The sequence below is a fragment of the Glycine soja genome, chromosome 10, assembly GCF_004193775.1.
Source record: "Glycine soja cultivar W05 chromosome 10, ASM419377v2, whole genome shotgun sequence".
Classification (NCBI taxonomy): Eukaryota; Viridiplantae; Streptophyta; class Magnoliopsida; order Fabales; family Fabaceae; genus Glycine; species Glycine soja.
The window spans coordinates 3,203,832-3,218,329 of NC_041011.1; the positions used below are offsets into that span (position 1 = coordinate 3,203,832).

At 32.8% G+C, this 14,498-nt stretch overlaps 1 protein-coding gene across 2 annotated transcripts; it reads left to right on the top strand.

The window, feature by feature from the left end:
* Positions 1 to 11,389: 11,389 nt before the first annotated feature.
* On the top strand, positions 11,390 to 14,492 carry LOC114369956 (WAT1-related protein At4g08290-like). Of its 2 annotated transcripts, XM_028327237.1 has the most exons (6): positions 11,390 to 11,624; positions 11,927 to 11,989; positions 12,091 to 12,207; positions 12,326 to 12,554; positions 13,762 to 13,913; positions 13,989 to 14,492. In XM_028327237.1, the coding sequence occupies exons 1-6, from the start codon at positions 11,419 to 11,421 to the stop codon at positions 14,008 to 14,010; spliced, it is 789 nt and encodes a 262-aa protein (XP_028183038.1). In that variant the 5' UTR covers positions 11,390 to 11,418; the 3' UTR covers positions 14,011 to 14,492. The 2 variants fall into 2 exon arrangements, with proteins under 2 accessions (XP_028183038.1, XP_028183037.1); XM_028327236.1 differs by lacking the exon at positions 13,989 to 14,492 and having other exon boundaries at positions 13,505 to 13,843.
* Positions 14,493 to 14,498: the final 6 nt, after the last annotated feature.

A 14,498-nucleotide genomic window follows, 5' to 3' on the forward strand; every position in this document is an offset into this window, starting at 1 on the left:
AAAAATTGAACTTACTATTGATTTTTATTGGATTGTGCACAAAGTAGACATTGACCATTTCCAACAGCATCTAATCTTAAATGATACTGTTGCAAGGAAAGTCAAGCATTATGTATTTAAAAATTGATCAACTTTGGGCTAAAAGAGGTTATTCCTACCGCCATGAAAGCTACAAATCCTTTTGAAAACCACACGTAATTTTGGCAAGATAAAGTGCTTAATAATCCAACACGTCCCTAGGAAGGCAAGTTAGGTTTAGTGGCATTTGTCATTTGTTAGATAGTGTCACCGTTATTGTATACATGAAATGATGAATGCTCTCTTCTTTGTTTCTTATATAACAATAAATTATTATACGGTTCGAGACTACACCGTGATTATACTCTCTTAATCTCTTTTCTTTTTAAATCACTCTCTTAATTTCTATATAGTATATAGTTGAGTTTTTTTAATATATAAGAATTAATACAACTCAATATGTGTTATGTGAAAATTGACGGAGATGATATGGTCATGTAATAATTTCTCGTATACAATAGACATTCATGCAACATTGCCACCACTAGAGCCATACAAGCTTCTGTATCGTCCTTTGTCTTTAAAATCTAACGCAAATTGAAGGATAATAGTGGTTGGTTCAACGAGGAATAATTGACCATTTGGGTTTAAAAAAAACAAAGTCACGTGCTGCTTTTATACTTTGCAGTATTGAATAATTTAGTACAGCTTTGCATTCAACAGCGCCACTATATACATAGTTTCTTTTTTGGGTTGCTAAAATCCAATGAATTTCACTGTTGAGATCATTACTTTGTTTAAAATAAAAATCCCATTTAACAAAAGTGGTAAATGAAACCAACCACACCTGAATCTACATAGTCCATATCCTATATTTGCGGCTAGTGCTTGAAAAGTTTTCTGAACAATCCTGAACATAAATATTTTTCTCATTTACATCATTGCATACGGCAAAGAATATTGTTGAATAGTCTAAACTCTAACGACAGAACGAGAACAACATCCTCTTACACAGTTAATTCACTGGCACGCTTCCACTGAATTAACAAAGTGACAACTATTGTATTAGAACAAAGCAGATGATTCTTGTGACTATATATATATATATATATATATATATTAAGTTTGGTCCAACGCCCAGGATAATGAAGCCAGCATCCAGAATATGAAGAAAATTTGAGCTAACTACACCACCAAGGACTTTATAACGTGTAAATAATTATGTCCCCACTTCCAATTATATTCTCCATAAGGAAGGAAAAAGGACTAGATGGAGTATCAAAGCATTTGTCCCTAAAAAATTCCATGTCTTGGGTAATCGGTACAAGATATAGTTGCCATGCTTTGAAGGAAAATCTCATTGTGGAAAGAGCATTTTGAACTTATATATCGCTTTTTAACGTCATCATTATCAAGTATTGTTTAAAATTGAATGCATGTGTTCAAAACTGAAAATAAGATAAAAAATACAAACTAAATAAATCAGTATGTGAAAAAAAAAATAGATTGAACATTTTTTAATTCAAATTTGAAAATTAATCCAATAATAACTCAGCTAAAATTTTATATTTTCTTAAAAAAAATGCCTAAGAAATTTCATATTATTCGTCTATATTTTGAAATTTTCCAACTATACCTCAATTAAAACTTAGTTTCTTCCCTTAAATTCGGATATCAGGTTTTCCAATTAATTTGGAATGATATTTTTAATTTAGATTTTATGTTTTTATATATTGGGCCTCATTCGCATCTTATAGTGCAAATCCGTCAATTTTTTTCCAACACTCCTGATTGTATCCGTGCTATTGTTATTAATTTAATGGAATTAAATGATCCTCTTGCAGTAAAAAAATAAAAACAGATTAGATTAGTTCAGGCACTTACATGTTAGATTTTATATATTATATTATAAGTAGATAAATTGAGTCACGTCTCTTCTTTATATTTTCATGCTTCCAGTAACTTTTTACTTGAATTAATTTCATCCCTAAATTTTCTTAATTGCTATGATAAATCTTTTTGATGGTTTGATTTTTCACCATCTAAATTTCTACTTAAATATTTAGAAGTGTACAATAGATCTAGGACCCAATGGGTTGGAGGCATTGTAACTTCTGACCTAGGACCAAAAGTGTACAATAGATATTAATCATTTAGGATATGAAATGATTTTAAAGATTTAGAAGTCACAAGCTTAGGAGTAATTTGAAGGATTTTGTTTAAATTAGAAAACCGGGTTAAGGTTTAAAAGAAATAAAAATATGTAAATTTTTAATTTTAGATATTTTGACCATTGAATTTTAAGTATAAGAGAACTTAAAATAGTTTAATTTGTTCAACTTACATATTTTTTTGGTAAAACATGAAACTTTAATGATTTTAGATTAAAAAAAATTAACGGAAACTTTAATTGTAGCAATTTTAAAAAATAGAAGGTAAATAAAAATCAAAATCACACATTCATTATCATATAAGTTAAAATAAGCCTAGATTATAATTCACTCTTCATTCGTTTTATTTTCACTCCTACAAAAGTAAGTTTAACAACATGCAGTTGAAAAACCTATCTTCACGATGAAGACACATCTCAAATTTTCTTAATGAGAAAGTGCTAATGCACTAATAAACCATGCCTTAGTTCTCTTTTTATTTCAATATATATCTTTTGCCACACTAATTACGAATTGAATCTTTTGAATGGCCAGAGACCTCTTGAAACTCTGGTTTTCCTCAATTATCTTAGTAGTTTTGCTTCAAAACTCCAACAGAATTGCTCATTGGATCAGAATTGCTTGAAATCTAGAATTGTGTGGGCAAAGATCAACCTTATCATCTCATGTAAGGTGTGTGTAGTGATAGGCCTTGTTCTACACTATTTCTAAAATATACCATCAAAACTACTAACAAAAGCTGATAAGATCGATTTCATTTTCTTCGTTGATTACCTTCTAAACCTTATATTATATAATAATCTAATGGATGACAACTATACACGTGTCAACATCTAACATTTTAGGAAAATAAAATAAAATAATATTAAAAGAATAATATTTAAAATCACTTAATATTTAAAGCATCTATTTAGTCCGTCCTATATTCCTATCATTGCTGCTAATTAAGATGTTTCCCTCAAGGTCGTTAACAAAAAACACTAGCTACATTTGTACATATCTCAATGAGAATTCGAATATTAATTCACCGTGTTATGAGAAATTACCCCCTGAGATATGTAAGAATTAACAAAGAAGATCAAAGCAAGTACGCACAATAAGGAAGTGTTTGTATTCAGATTTCAGAAAGCCTTGTATATGGAGGCCAGGGGCATTGTAATCATCAACAAGTGCTTTTGCGGGCAAGGGATAGAAAAATGATAATTCTTTTTTCATGTACTCACAAGCACTAATTACATAAGTTGTAACTATTAAGTGATCCATTAATACTATAAATATGACATAAAAAATATGATTCATTAATATTATAATATCTTATGAAGTAATACCTTAAGAAATTTTAAGATTAGTAGTGTTAACACTTGAAATTTCACTATCAGCAATATTTAAAGTTAAACCAAACCACTCTAAAAGTTTAAACGCATCTTCGTTAGCATAAAAATTAATTGATATTTTATATAAATATAAAAAATAAAATAAGGGATTACACACCTGATTCAATCTTTAAATTTAAATCTATCCTATTACACAAAAATTAGTTTATATTTTATACAAATACATATATAAATAATAAAATTTATATTTTAATTACGGATTCACGAGTCGGGTCAACAAATTTATAAATCTAAACCTGTGATCCAATCCGTACATAAACGATTTTGATCAGTTTGACTCAATTTTGATCCAAATACATAAATAATCCAATCCAAATTGTTCGAATCGGTACCGTGAATACCCTACATAGATTCTATTATTATTTTGAAATGTTCAAATCATTGGATCATAATTTTGTTAATTATATATTAAAATATATTCGTGTAGTTTTAACTTTGAATGTTTTAATCATAAGAGAATTTCTGATAAAAATTATTACATTTTTGAATGTTACTATTAGTTCTCTCAATATCTCATCGTTAAGATTAATTACTTATTAAAATTATTAAATCTTAAGAAAATGAACGGTGAAGATGAAAAGTAACTCTAAAATATTTACTCTTTTGAGTGAATGGATTCCCTCTCTCTCCCTCTCTATATATATATGACTCAAAATAAATGCTTGTATTATTATGTTGAATATTCAAATCCAAAAAATCATAATATTTTAGACAATTCAATAATTATTATTCTTGATTATAATTTTAATAGAGAAGAGTAAAACAATTAAAATAAATGTTCAAAATTGATTGCATTTAATTAAGAAGAATAAAATAATTAAAATGAATATTCAAATTGATTGCATTTAATAAAGAATAAAACAAATAAAAAAGAAATTGATTGCATTTAATTTAGAAGAATGAATATTTCAAATTCATATTATGTAATAACTATATCAATCTTTGCCATATATTTTAAATTCATATTATTTACTAGTTGTAACAACTTTATCATGCATGTATTTTAAATTTATATGATCCACTAACTAGCTTATTTATATATATTTTGTATTTTGAATTTTCATAAAATATAATAATAACTTAAATTATATTAGTATAATTAATATTCAAAAAGATATTTTTAATAACTTTTATATTATTTTATTTGTGTTGTTGATTGTTATTCAAATAATACACAATAAACTTATTTATAACTCACTTATTTATTCTGTATTTTTTCTTTTTGTTCTGTATTGCGCAATAAACTTAACCTTTGGGCTTAGTATGAGATCATTTTGTACTTCATATATTTCGTGTTTACGTAGTTACTGAGCACTTCACCAAACAAAGAAAAAAATAGTTACTGAGTACTGACTGTTAAAATTCAATAGAATAAATAAGCTAGTTATTGATTGATATAGATTTTTGTCACGTGTAATAAGTACTCTCTTATATGCTGAACCATATTGAGTATTAGCTGTGTGCTAACAGAAATAAAAATTGGTTGTAACTGTTTTCCCCTTTCTCTCTCTTGTTCTTGGAAAAGTGTATGTGCGTGATTCTTTTTTTGATGAATTCATACTCCAACAAATGGTATCCAGAGCAGGTTGTTGAAGTGTGATCATCGATTGAAAGTGAGGTGAGTGAAACCTAAACACGAGAGACAGTAAGCGAGTGAAAACACGAGAGGCGGTGAGGAACCTTATCAATGGCATCGACGAACGGGAACTTTCCGGCGAACTTTCCGGTTCTTGATGGGAGAAATTACGATCAGTGGAGTATGAAGATGAAGGCGATCCTCGATTATCAAGATGTGTGGGATCTGGTGGTGAACGGACTTGATCCGTTGCCGATGAATCCAACCGCTGCGCAACAAGTGATATATAGAGATGCGAAGAAGAAGGATTGCAAAGGTTTGTGCATTCGGCATCAGTATGTGAATCAAGCAATTTTTGAGAAAATTGCGAGATCGGAGACGAGCAAAGCGGCGTGGGATGTTCTCGCGAGCTCCTACGCCGGTGATCAAAAATTGAAGAAAGTACGGCTTCAAACTCTAAGGCGACAGTATGAATTGCTAGGCATGGAAGAGAGTGAGACAATTGCTACCTATTTCACTCGTGTTCAAACCATGACAAATCAAATGCAATCGTGTGGTGAAACTCTGTCTGATGAGAAGATTGTTGAGAAGATATTACGATCGGTGCATTCGCGATTTGATCATGTCACGGTAGCGATTGAAGAATCGAAGGATCTATCAACGCTAAAATTGGAGGAGCTTCAAGGATCACTTGAAGCACATGAACAACGAATGAATGAGAGGAAGTCTGTGAAGCCTAGCACTGAACAAGCACTCATGGCAGAAAGTGGAAACAGAAGTCGTGACAGTCAAGGAGGACGTGGCAGAAGTAGAAACAATTACAGAGGAGGAAAAAGCAGAGGTAACAATTGTAACTCAAACTCTGGTAGAGGAAACTCTAGTAATAATTACAATAGTGAACAAAAGAACAATAGCAGTGAAAATTATAGAAGAAGAGGTGGAAGAGGTGGTAGAGGAAGAGGTGGAAGAGGAGGAAGAAAAACTGATAAGAGTCACATTCAATGCTATAATTGTGAGAAATACGGTCATTTTGCCAATGAATGCTATAGTAATCCAAGCCACACTGATGCAAGATTGGCTCAAGAAGAAGATGAGAAGGAGGAAATTCTGTTAATGGCAGTAGAGGAGGAAATTGGTGATGATGGAGTGGAAGAAGTGAGAAAGGAGAAAGTAGATATAGAAGAAGTGTTATATATGGTGACTGTGAAGGATGAGAGTGATCATGGTGATAACTGGTTCCTTGACACTGGGTGTTCAACACACATGTCAGGAAAGAAGGAATGGTTTGTTGAGATAGATTTCACTGTCAAAAGCAGGGTGAGGTTTGCTGATGACAGGACTATGAAGGTTGAAGGTGTAGGAAAGGTGATGATCAAGAAGAGAGATGGATCTAAATGCTTTATTTCTAGAGTGTTGTATGTTCCAGGAATGAAGAGCAATCTTCTGAGCATTGGACAACTACTGGAGAAAGGGTACAAGATGGTGTTGGAGGATTGTGCCATGAAGGTGTATGACAATGAGAGGAGATTGTTGATTAAAGCAAATTTGTCAAAGAATAGAACATTTAAAGATGAGCTAGATGTTCTAGTGCAACAGTGTTTAGCATCAACAATTGACAAGGAAGAATGGCTATGGCATTTTCGTTATGGTCACTTAAACTTCACTGATCTGAATAGGTTACAGAGTAAGGGAATAGTGAAAGGAATTCCTCATATCAAGGTGCCAAATGATGTATGTGGAGAATGTATAAAAAGCAAGATGTCCAGAAACTCATTCAATCAAAATGTATCCACAAGATCCAAGAGGAAGCTGCAAGTTGTTTTTTCTGATGTATGTGGACCAATTCAACATATGACTCCTGGAGGTAACAAATACTTTGTTACATTTATAGATGAGTTTAGTAGAAAACTTTGGATTTACTTGATTAAGAGGAAGAGTGATGTGATTGAAGTATTCAAGAAATTCAAAGTTTCAGTGGAGAAATAGTGTGGAAAGAATTTAGAGATATTAAGAACGGATGGTGGGGGTGAATATGTATCTGTTCAGTTTGCTGAATTTTGTGAGAAAGAAGGCATCACACATGAAGTAACACCTCCATACACTCCTTAACATAATGGAGTAGCTGAGAGGAAGAATAGAACTTTTTTGAACATGGTGAGGAGCATGTTAAAGAGCAAGAAACTACCAAAATATTTGTGGGGAGAAGCTGTGAACACTGCAGCATACATCTTGAACAGAAGCCCAACTAGGAAATTGGAAAATATAACACCTGAGGAAGCTTGGACAGGAGTGAAACCAAGTGTGTCTCACCTCAGAGTGTTTGGATCTATTTGTTATAGAAATGTACCTGACCAACTGAGAACTAAACTTGATGATAAAGGAGAAATGATGATATTGATTGGATATCACTCAACTGGAGGTTATAAATTGTTGAATCCAGTGAACAACAAGATAGTGATAAGTAGGGATGTAGTGGTGGATGAAAGCAAGGATTGGGAGTGGAATGTCACACCAGAGATAGAAAAACAGAATCAATTTGAATTGCAACTTGAAGACAGTGACACTGTGACTGTGCAAGAAAATGAAACTGGAGAAGGCAGTGCTGAGGGGCCAAGAAGATCTTTGAGACAGAGACAAGTCCCTCAAAGATTAAATGATTTTGAATTGTTGAATGATGGTGCAATTAATGATGAAGGTGAGATAGTGCATTTTGCACTACTAGCTGAATCTGAGCCACTCATAGTGGAAGAAGCAATGCAGAATAAGAAATGGATTAAAGCTATGAATAAAGAGCTTAATTCCATAGAAAAGAATAATACTTGGGAGTTAGTGGAACTACCAAAGAATAAGAAAGCCATTGGAGTGAAGTGGGTGTATAAGGTAAAAGTAAATCCCAAAGGAGAAGTGGTGAGGTATAAGGCGAGATTAGTAGCAAGGAGATTTCTCCAAAGGCAAGGCATTGACTATGAAGAAGTATTTGCACCTGTGGGCAGATTAGAGACAGTGAGAGTGGTGGTGGCACATGCAAGTTTGAGAGGGTGGAAACTACATCAACTTGATGTAGAATCAACATTTTTGAATGGTGATTTACAAGAAGAAGTGTACATTGATCAACCACCTGGGTTTGTAGTGAAAGGCAGTGAGAGAAAGGTGTTCAAATTGAGGAAGGCTCTATATGGGTTGAAACAAGCACCACGTGCTTGGAACATGAAAATAGATAAGAGCTTGACCAATTTGGGTTTTGTGAAATGTAGGTCTGAGCATGGAGTGTATGTGAAGTCAGGGGGTGAAGACATTATGATGCTATGCCTTTATGTTGATGATCTGTTATTGACAGGAAACAATGAAGCAAAAGTGAATGAATTTAAGAAAAATCTGATGGATGAGTTTGACATGACTGACCTGGGTGAGTTGTCATATTTCCTTGGAATTTAATTCAAGAAGTGTAGTGAAGGAATTGTTCTCACACAGCAAAAATATGCTACTGATATTCTGCATAGATTCAATATGCAATACTGTAATAGTGCTGAAACACCTGGAAGGATTGTTGGGGCATTGAGATATCTCTGCAACACCAGACCTGATCTGGTTTTCAGTGTTGGTCTGATTAGCAGAGTTATGGACAGGCCTAGAGCATCACATCTCAATGCAGCAAAACGAATATTGAGATATGTGAAAGGAACAATTGGTTATGGAATTTTGATGCCCATTAACCATAGTGAAAATACAAGAAATCTATATGGCTATACAGATGCTGATTGGTGTGGAGACAAAAGTGATAGGAAGAGCACTGCTGGGTTTGTTTTTCTAATTGATTCAGCACCAATTTCTTGGAGCTCGAAGAAGGAATCTGTGGTTGCACTTTCATCGTGCGAAGCTGAATACATTGCTGCTGCAATGGGAGCTTGTCAAGCAGTGTGACTTGATACTTTGATGCAGGAACTGAAGATCAAAGAAGAAGGTCCAGTTGAGCTATATGTAGATAACAAATCTGCAATCAAGTTAGCCAAACATCCAATTGCACATGGAAGATCAAAGCACATTGAAACCAAATTTCATTTCATAAGAGACCAAGTTGCGAAGGGGAAATTCAAGTTGAAGTTCTGCAGATCAGAAGATCAGCTTGTATATATATTTACCAAGTCCTTGAAATCTGAAACCTTCAAGAAACAAAGAAGCATGCTGAATATTATTGATAGCAGGAAACTAGCTTAAGGGGGTGTGTTAAAATTCAATAGAATAAATAAGCTAGTTATTGATTGATATAGATTTTTGCCACGTGTAATAAGTACTCTCCTATATGCTAAACCATATTGAGTATTAGTTGTGTGGTAACAGAAATAAAAATTGATTGTAACTGTTTTTCCCTTTCTCTCTCTTGTTCTTGGAAAAGTGTATGTGCGTGATTCTTTTTTTGATGAATTCATACTCCAACACTGAACCGTGGTCCATGCCCAACTCCCAGCAGTAATGAAGGGAATAACAATATTCTTTATGGGTAAAGCCATGTGATCCAAATTCCAATTTCGATTAAGACATTAAACAACTCAACTTACTCAGTTTTGATCAGGGAATGCCATTTGTTTAATGTGTGATTAAATTTTGAGAAATGATAACTTAGTTTTTAAAAGTTCTCTTAGGAAGCAGCAAAAGATAAATGATGATAACTAGCTCTAAGTTGTTCCGCTGAGGTATCTATCTAGATAAAGCAGAGATGAGAATCTAAATTTTTCACGGAGAAAGAGACTTACTGGAGACAAAGGTCCATTTAGTAGGATGTGAAAAAATATGGTGAACTTAATGGAACAAATTCTTATATAATTTAGACTAAATGTGTTTTCTATTTTTAATAAATAGTTGAATTTTATATTTGTTTTTTTAATAATGAGTCATTAATAAAATAATAATTTTATTTTTTGGCCTTAATAATTTTTTAGTGCCCGATAAATTAACCCATAATGATAATCATTTTCTTGGTTAGGGGGATTTTGGTCCCTCTCGTTTCAAGTACATGTTAGCAACACGAAATGTTACAACCGTAGGAGAAATAGGGACATATTCCATCGAATCTACTAATAGAAAAGGATAGAATGCAGAATTGGGAACAAAAAAGAAAAAGCAAAGAAGAAAGAGGAGAGGATAGAAATATACATGAACTTCTGGCCAGTGGATATTTGAAAACATTACTAAAGGCAATGATGCACTAAAGAAAGAATCCGTTTTCCATTTTAGTTATCTAGCCTAAATATTCCAGCCAAGAAGAAACAACAATTGCCAAAAATAGAAAAAAGATATGTTCGTACCATGGAATAAAATCTTTTGCATAACTTTGCATCTTTGGGAGACACATTATTCAGTGGCCTTAGTTTAAACCTCTACCCATGCATATATGATATTTATCAATCAGGAAACTGCAAAAGACCTTGAATCTGATTTTGTGCAATACCATATCACAAGTTCCTCTGCCCACTCTATACCTTAGACTTGGAAACAAGTAACAATTAAGCATGCTTGACATCAAACATTTTTCACTTCACATAGAACGCATAAAATACGACTCAATAAGTAATAGTAGTACACTTGATACAAAAGACAAAAATACAACTTCATTATTGTAAGGTGTTGAATTTCCAAAATGGGAAAAAAGAGAGGAAAATAAGGTGCTAAGAGTCAGTATGGCTGTAAACTCAGTTGATAGTGTACAACATCTGTATCCAACTAGTGACAATTCTAAACTTTTTCATCTTTTTCTGTTCACTTGCTTAGGAATTAGTTCTGAGATATTGTAGATGTATCTAAAATAATGTACACATTTTGAAAGACATAGTAATTAAATTATAAGGCAATTTTTATTTTGTGTTATCAAGAAAAGACTTACTTTTAGACAGTGTATCAAGATAGATGTTATAGGTGAAAAGTATTGCAGCTAGTGTTTTAAATTACGGTTGTAATCGCGGTTGTGTGTTGCTATGTTTGATATCACAGAAAATTACAAACAAATGCAATTGATGTGACCAAGCGTGATGCTGTTGTAGAGAGCATTTTAAAACAATTTTCTGTGATGACGATTTATTGTACTACTAGGATATTTCATCAAATCAGCCATCAACTTTCCAAGGTAGTTTCCTTTAGAAAGTTGAGGCAAACAAGAAGGAATAATGTGAAAAAAGATTTTCCATCTTTTATATAAGTCTAAATTTGCATCCCAACTTCACAAATAATCAGGGACATCCTAAGTTTAGCACAACATTCTTAAACTATGTCTAACAATGAAGGTGCATTTGGGGTGATGTATGTGAAATTGAAGCCTCACCTTCTCATGGTTCTAGTTCAGCTGGTTCTTTCGTTTCTCTATTTCCTAGTAGAGGCTTCATTAAACAAAGCTATGAACCCTCATGTCTTTGTTACCTATCGGCATGCTGTTGGGGGCATAGTTGTGCTTCCTTTTGCTTATATTCGTGAAAGGTACATCCTATATCCATATGTTATGAGCTTCTTATGGTTGGACATAATCATGCCTTTAAAAGCTTTGTAAAAATAAAGCTAGTTCATAGTTTTTTTCATCTGTAGGATTTGAACACAGTACTACCAAGGGGTATGCTAGTTCATAGTTGATGCTGCATATCATTACTTTATTCCAGTGTAGCAAGTTATGCACTTGAATAAGTACTCATGCTAAGCCTATGACATTGAATGAACTTCGACTAGAAAAACCATTTTCGCGTTCAAGTGTCGACTTTCATTCATATCTAATTCCTTCTTTGCAGAAAAACATGGCCAAAGTTGACTTTGACGATGTTTGTGGAGCTATTTTTTCTTTCCCTCTTCGGGTATTGTTCTCAAATGACAACAAAAATGCAGTAATTTAGGTCTACCCTAATCAGGAAGAAACTTATATTTATCTTTGTTGTCTCTCCACTATGAAAAACAGGATCCGTCTTACCCTGAACATGTTTTTCGCAAGCTTGAAATATACCTCTCCTTCCTTTGTTGCATGTATGATTAACACAACCTCATCCCTTACTTTTATAATTGCAGTTGGACTCAGGTGAGTAGCTGAAATTAGACTATTTTCAAGATTAGTCATATTGTTTTGAATTTATCAAAGTCCTACTACAGTAACAACGCATATTTTTGCCTTTTTTTTTCATGATTCTTTTAAACAGGCTAGAGGTTGTTGATGTTAAGAACACTCGTGGGCTTGCTAAAGTTTTTGGAACTGTATTATCTTTGATTGGTGCATTGATAATGACTTTGTACGAAGGGCATACGATACATAGCTTACAGGGTGCCCCGCTCCATGTCAGAGGCAATTTGGTTCATAAAAATTGGATCAAAGGATCAATTTTGTCAGTTGCAAGTTGCATATCATGGTCTTTATGGTACATACTACAGGTATATTTATCTATAATCAAGATATAATACCATCATTTCATCATAGCTTCAGCTTCCCAAACCCTGCTGATCAATATTTTCTTTTCTTCAGTATTGTTGATAATTTTGAGTAGAATTTATAAACACAAGGACAAAGAATGAAACAGTTGTTCTCAGCATGAAAGTAAAATGTACATAACATGTTTTATGAACCAGTTCCAGAAAGAACAAAATTTACAAGGGATTGGAATACTATCATTTATCCGGAAGAGAAATGCTAGTAACACTTTCTAACATCTTCTTTATGAATGCACTAATTACATTTTGTTGAAATTGATTGAAAATCACATAATTTAGAGCATGTTTGGTGCAACTTAAAATTATTCATTTAATCTGTTTGAGAATTATCCTACTTCATATAATTAGCATCATTCATGTCTCTGTAGTTTCTGTTAAATTTTAACCTAGAGTGTGTTGATACTTACTAACACTCTTTTTATCCGAAATATATTGTAAGTTTGTACTTTTTCAATTTTGACACCTGCAAAGTTTTATTTATTTTTAGTCTTTATAAGTTTTTGTTTTTTCAATTTTAGACTTTGTAAGATATTTTGTTCATTTTTAGCACTTGAAAGTTTATATTTTTTCAATTTTGGTCATTGTAAGTGTAAATTTATAAGGATTATAAATGAAAAAATTAAAATCTTAAAGGGACTAAAATTGAAAAAACACAAACTTACAAGGATTAAAAGCTAACAAAAAAACTTATAAGAACCTAAATTGAAAAGACGTCAACTTACATGGATTAATTTTTTTTAAAAAAACTTGTAAAGACCAAAAATGAAAAAAAAAATACTAATTTATAGAGACCAAAAATATATTTAAACCTTTTATAAATAATAAAAACAAGCAATTGAGGGGGGGATGTAGACCATGGACAACAAAGCTCATGTTATTTGCTTGGCTTGTAGGCAATCATAGTGAAGAAATATCCAGCACAACTGTCACTAACAGCATGGATAAATTGCATGGGTGCAGCACAGTCTGCTGCCTTTACTGTACTCGTGCAACACAAGCCTACAGCATGGTTCATTACATCCACTGTTGAACTCTTTTGCATTTTTTATGCAGCAAGTAAAAAGCATTAAGAGGATGAAATTAAAAAAAAAAAAAAAGTAAGATCGATTTGAAATAAAATCCTAACATAATCTCACGTGAGTTATGGCAGGGAGTTATATGTGGTGGTTTTGTTATATTCAGTCAATTCTGGACCGCGGAACAAAAAGGGCCAGTCTTTGTGAGCATGTTTAATCCCCTTGGAGCAATTTTGGTGGCAATCCTAGCATATTTTGTTTTTGGGGAACAACTTTACACTGACAGGTAGAATACATTTAACTGTTCAAGCACAATCATGTCCTTGTTTCAACAGTTTTAAGTTATGTTTTGCTGTTTCAGTTTATTGGCCTATACTTGCTAGCTATTATGGGGAAAAGAAACTGATCGAGATTACAAGTCACAACAATCTTCTCCAACCCTTGTTGAGCAGAAAGAATGTAGGATACAGATAAAGACTTCAGCTGAGCAAGAGGTACCACAGAGGAACGTATCACATGCCACCAATTAATGGCTATATGGCCCAATTATTGCAGAAAACAAATAACACTAACAATAAGGTGTTTTTTGCTCAACGATTAGGAGAAGTGACTATAAAATGTAACTTGAGGAATTATGTGCACTTGTAGAAAAAAAATTGGCCTAGACAAAGTGTTACTATTCAGTTAGTCGTACGTAAACTGTCGTCAACTTGTGTTGCTTTGACCCGTCTAATTTTAATGTTTCCTTTTAATCATAGGCTACAAAGAAAGATGAGATTATTTCCCTCCCCGAATCTCCCCAAAAAAGAAGAAATATTTGAAGAGAGATATAAAAAGAAAATAGCAATTATATAGAAACATAAAGCCAATG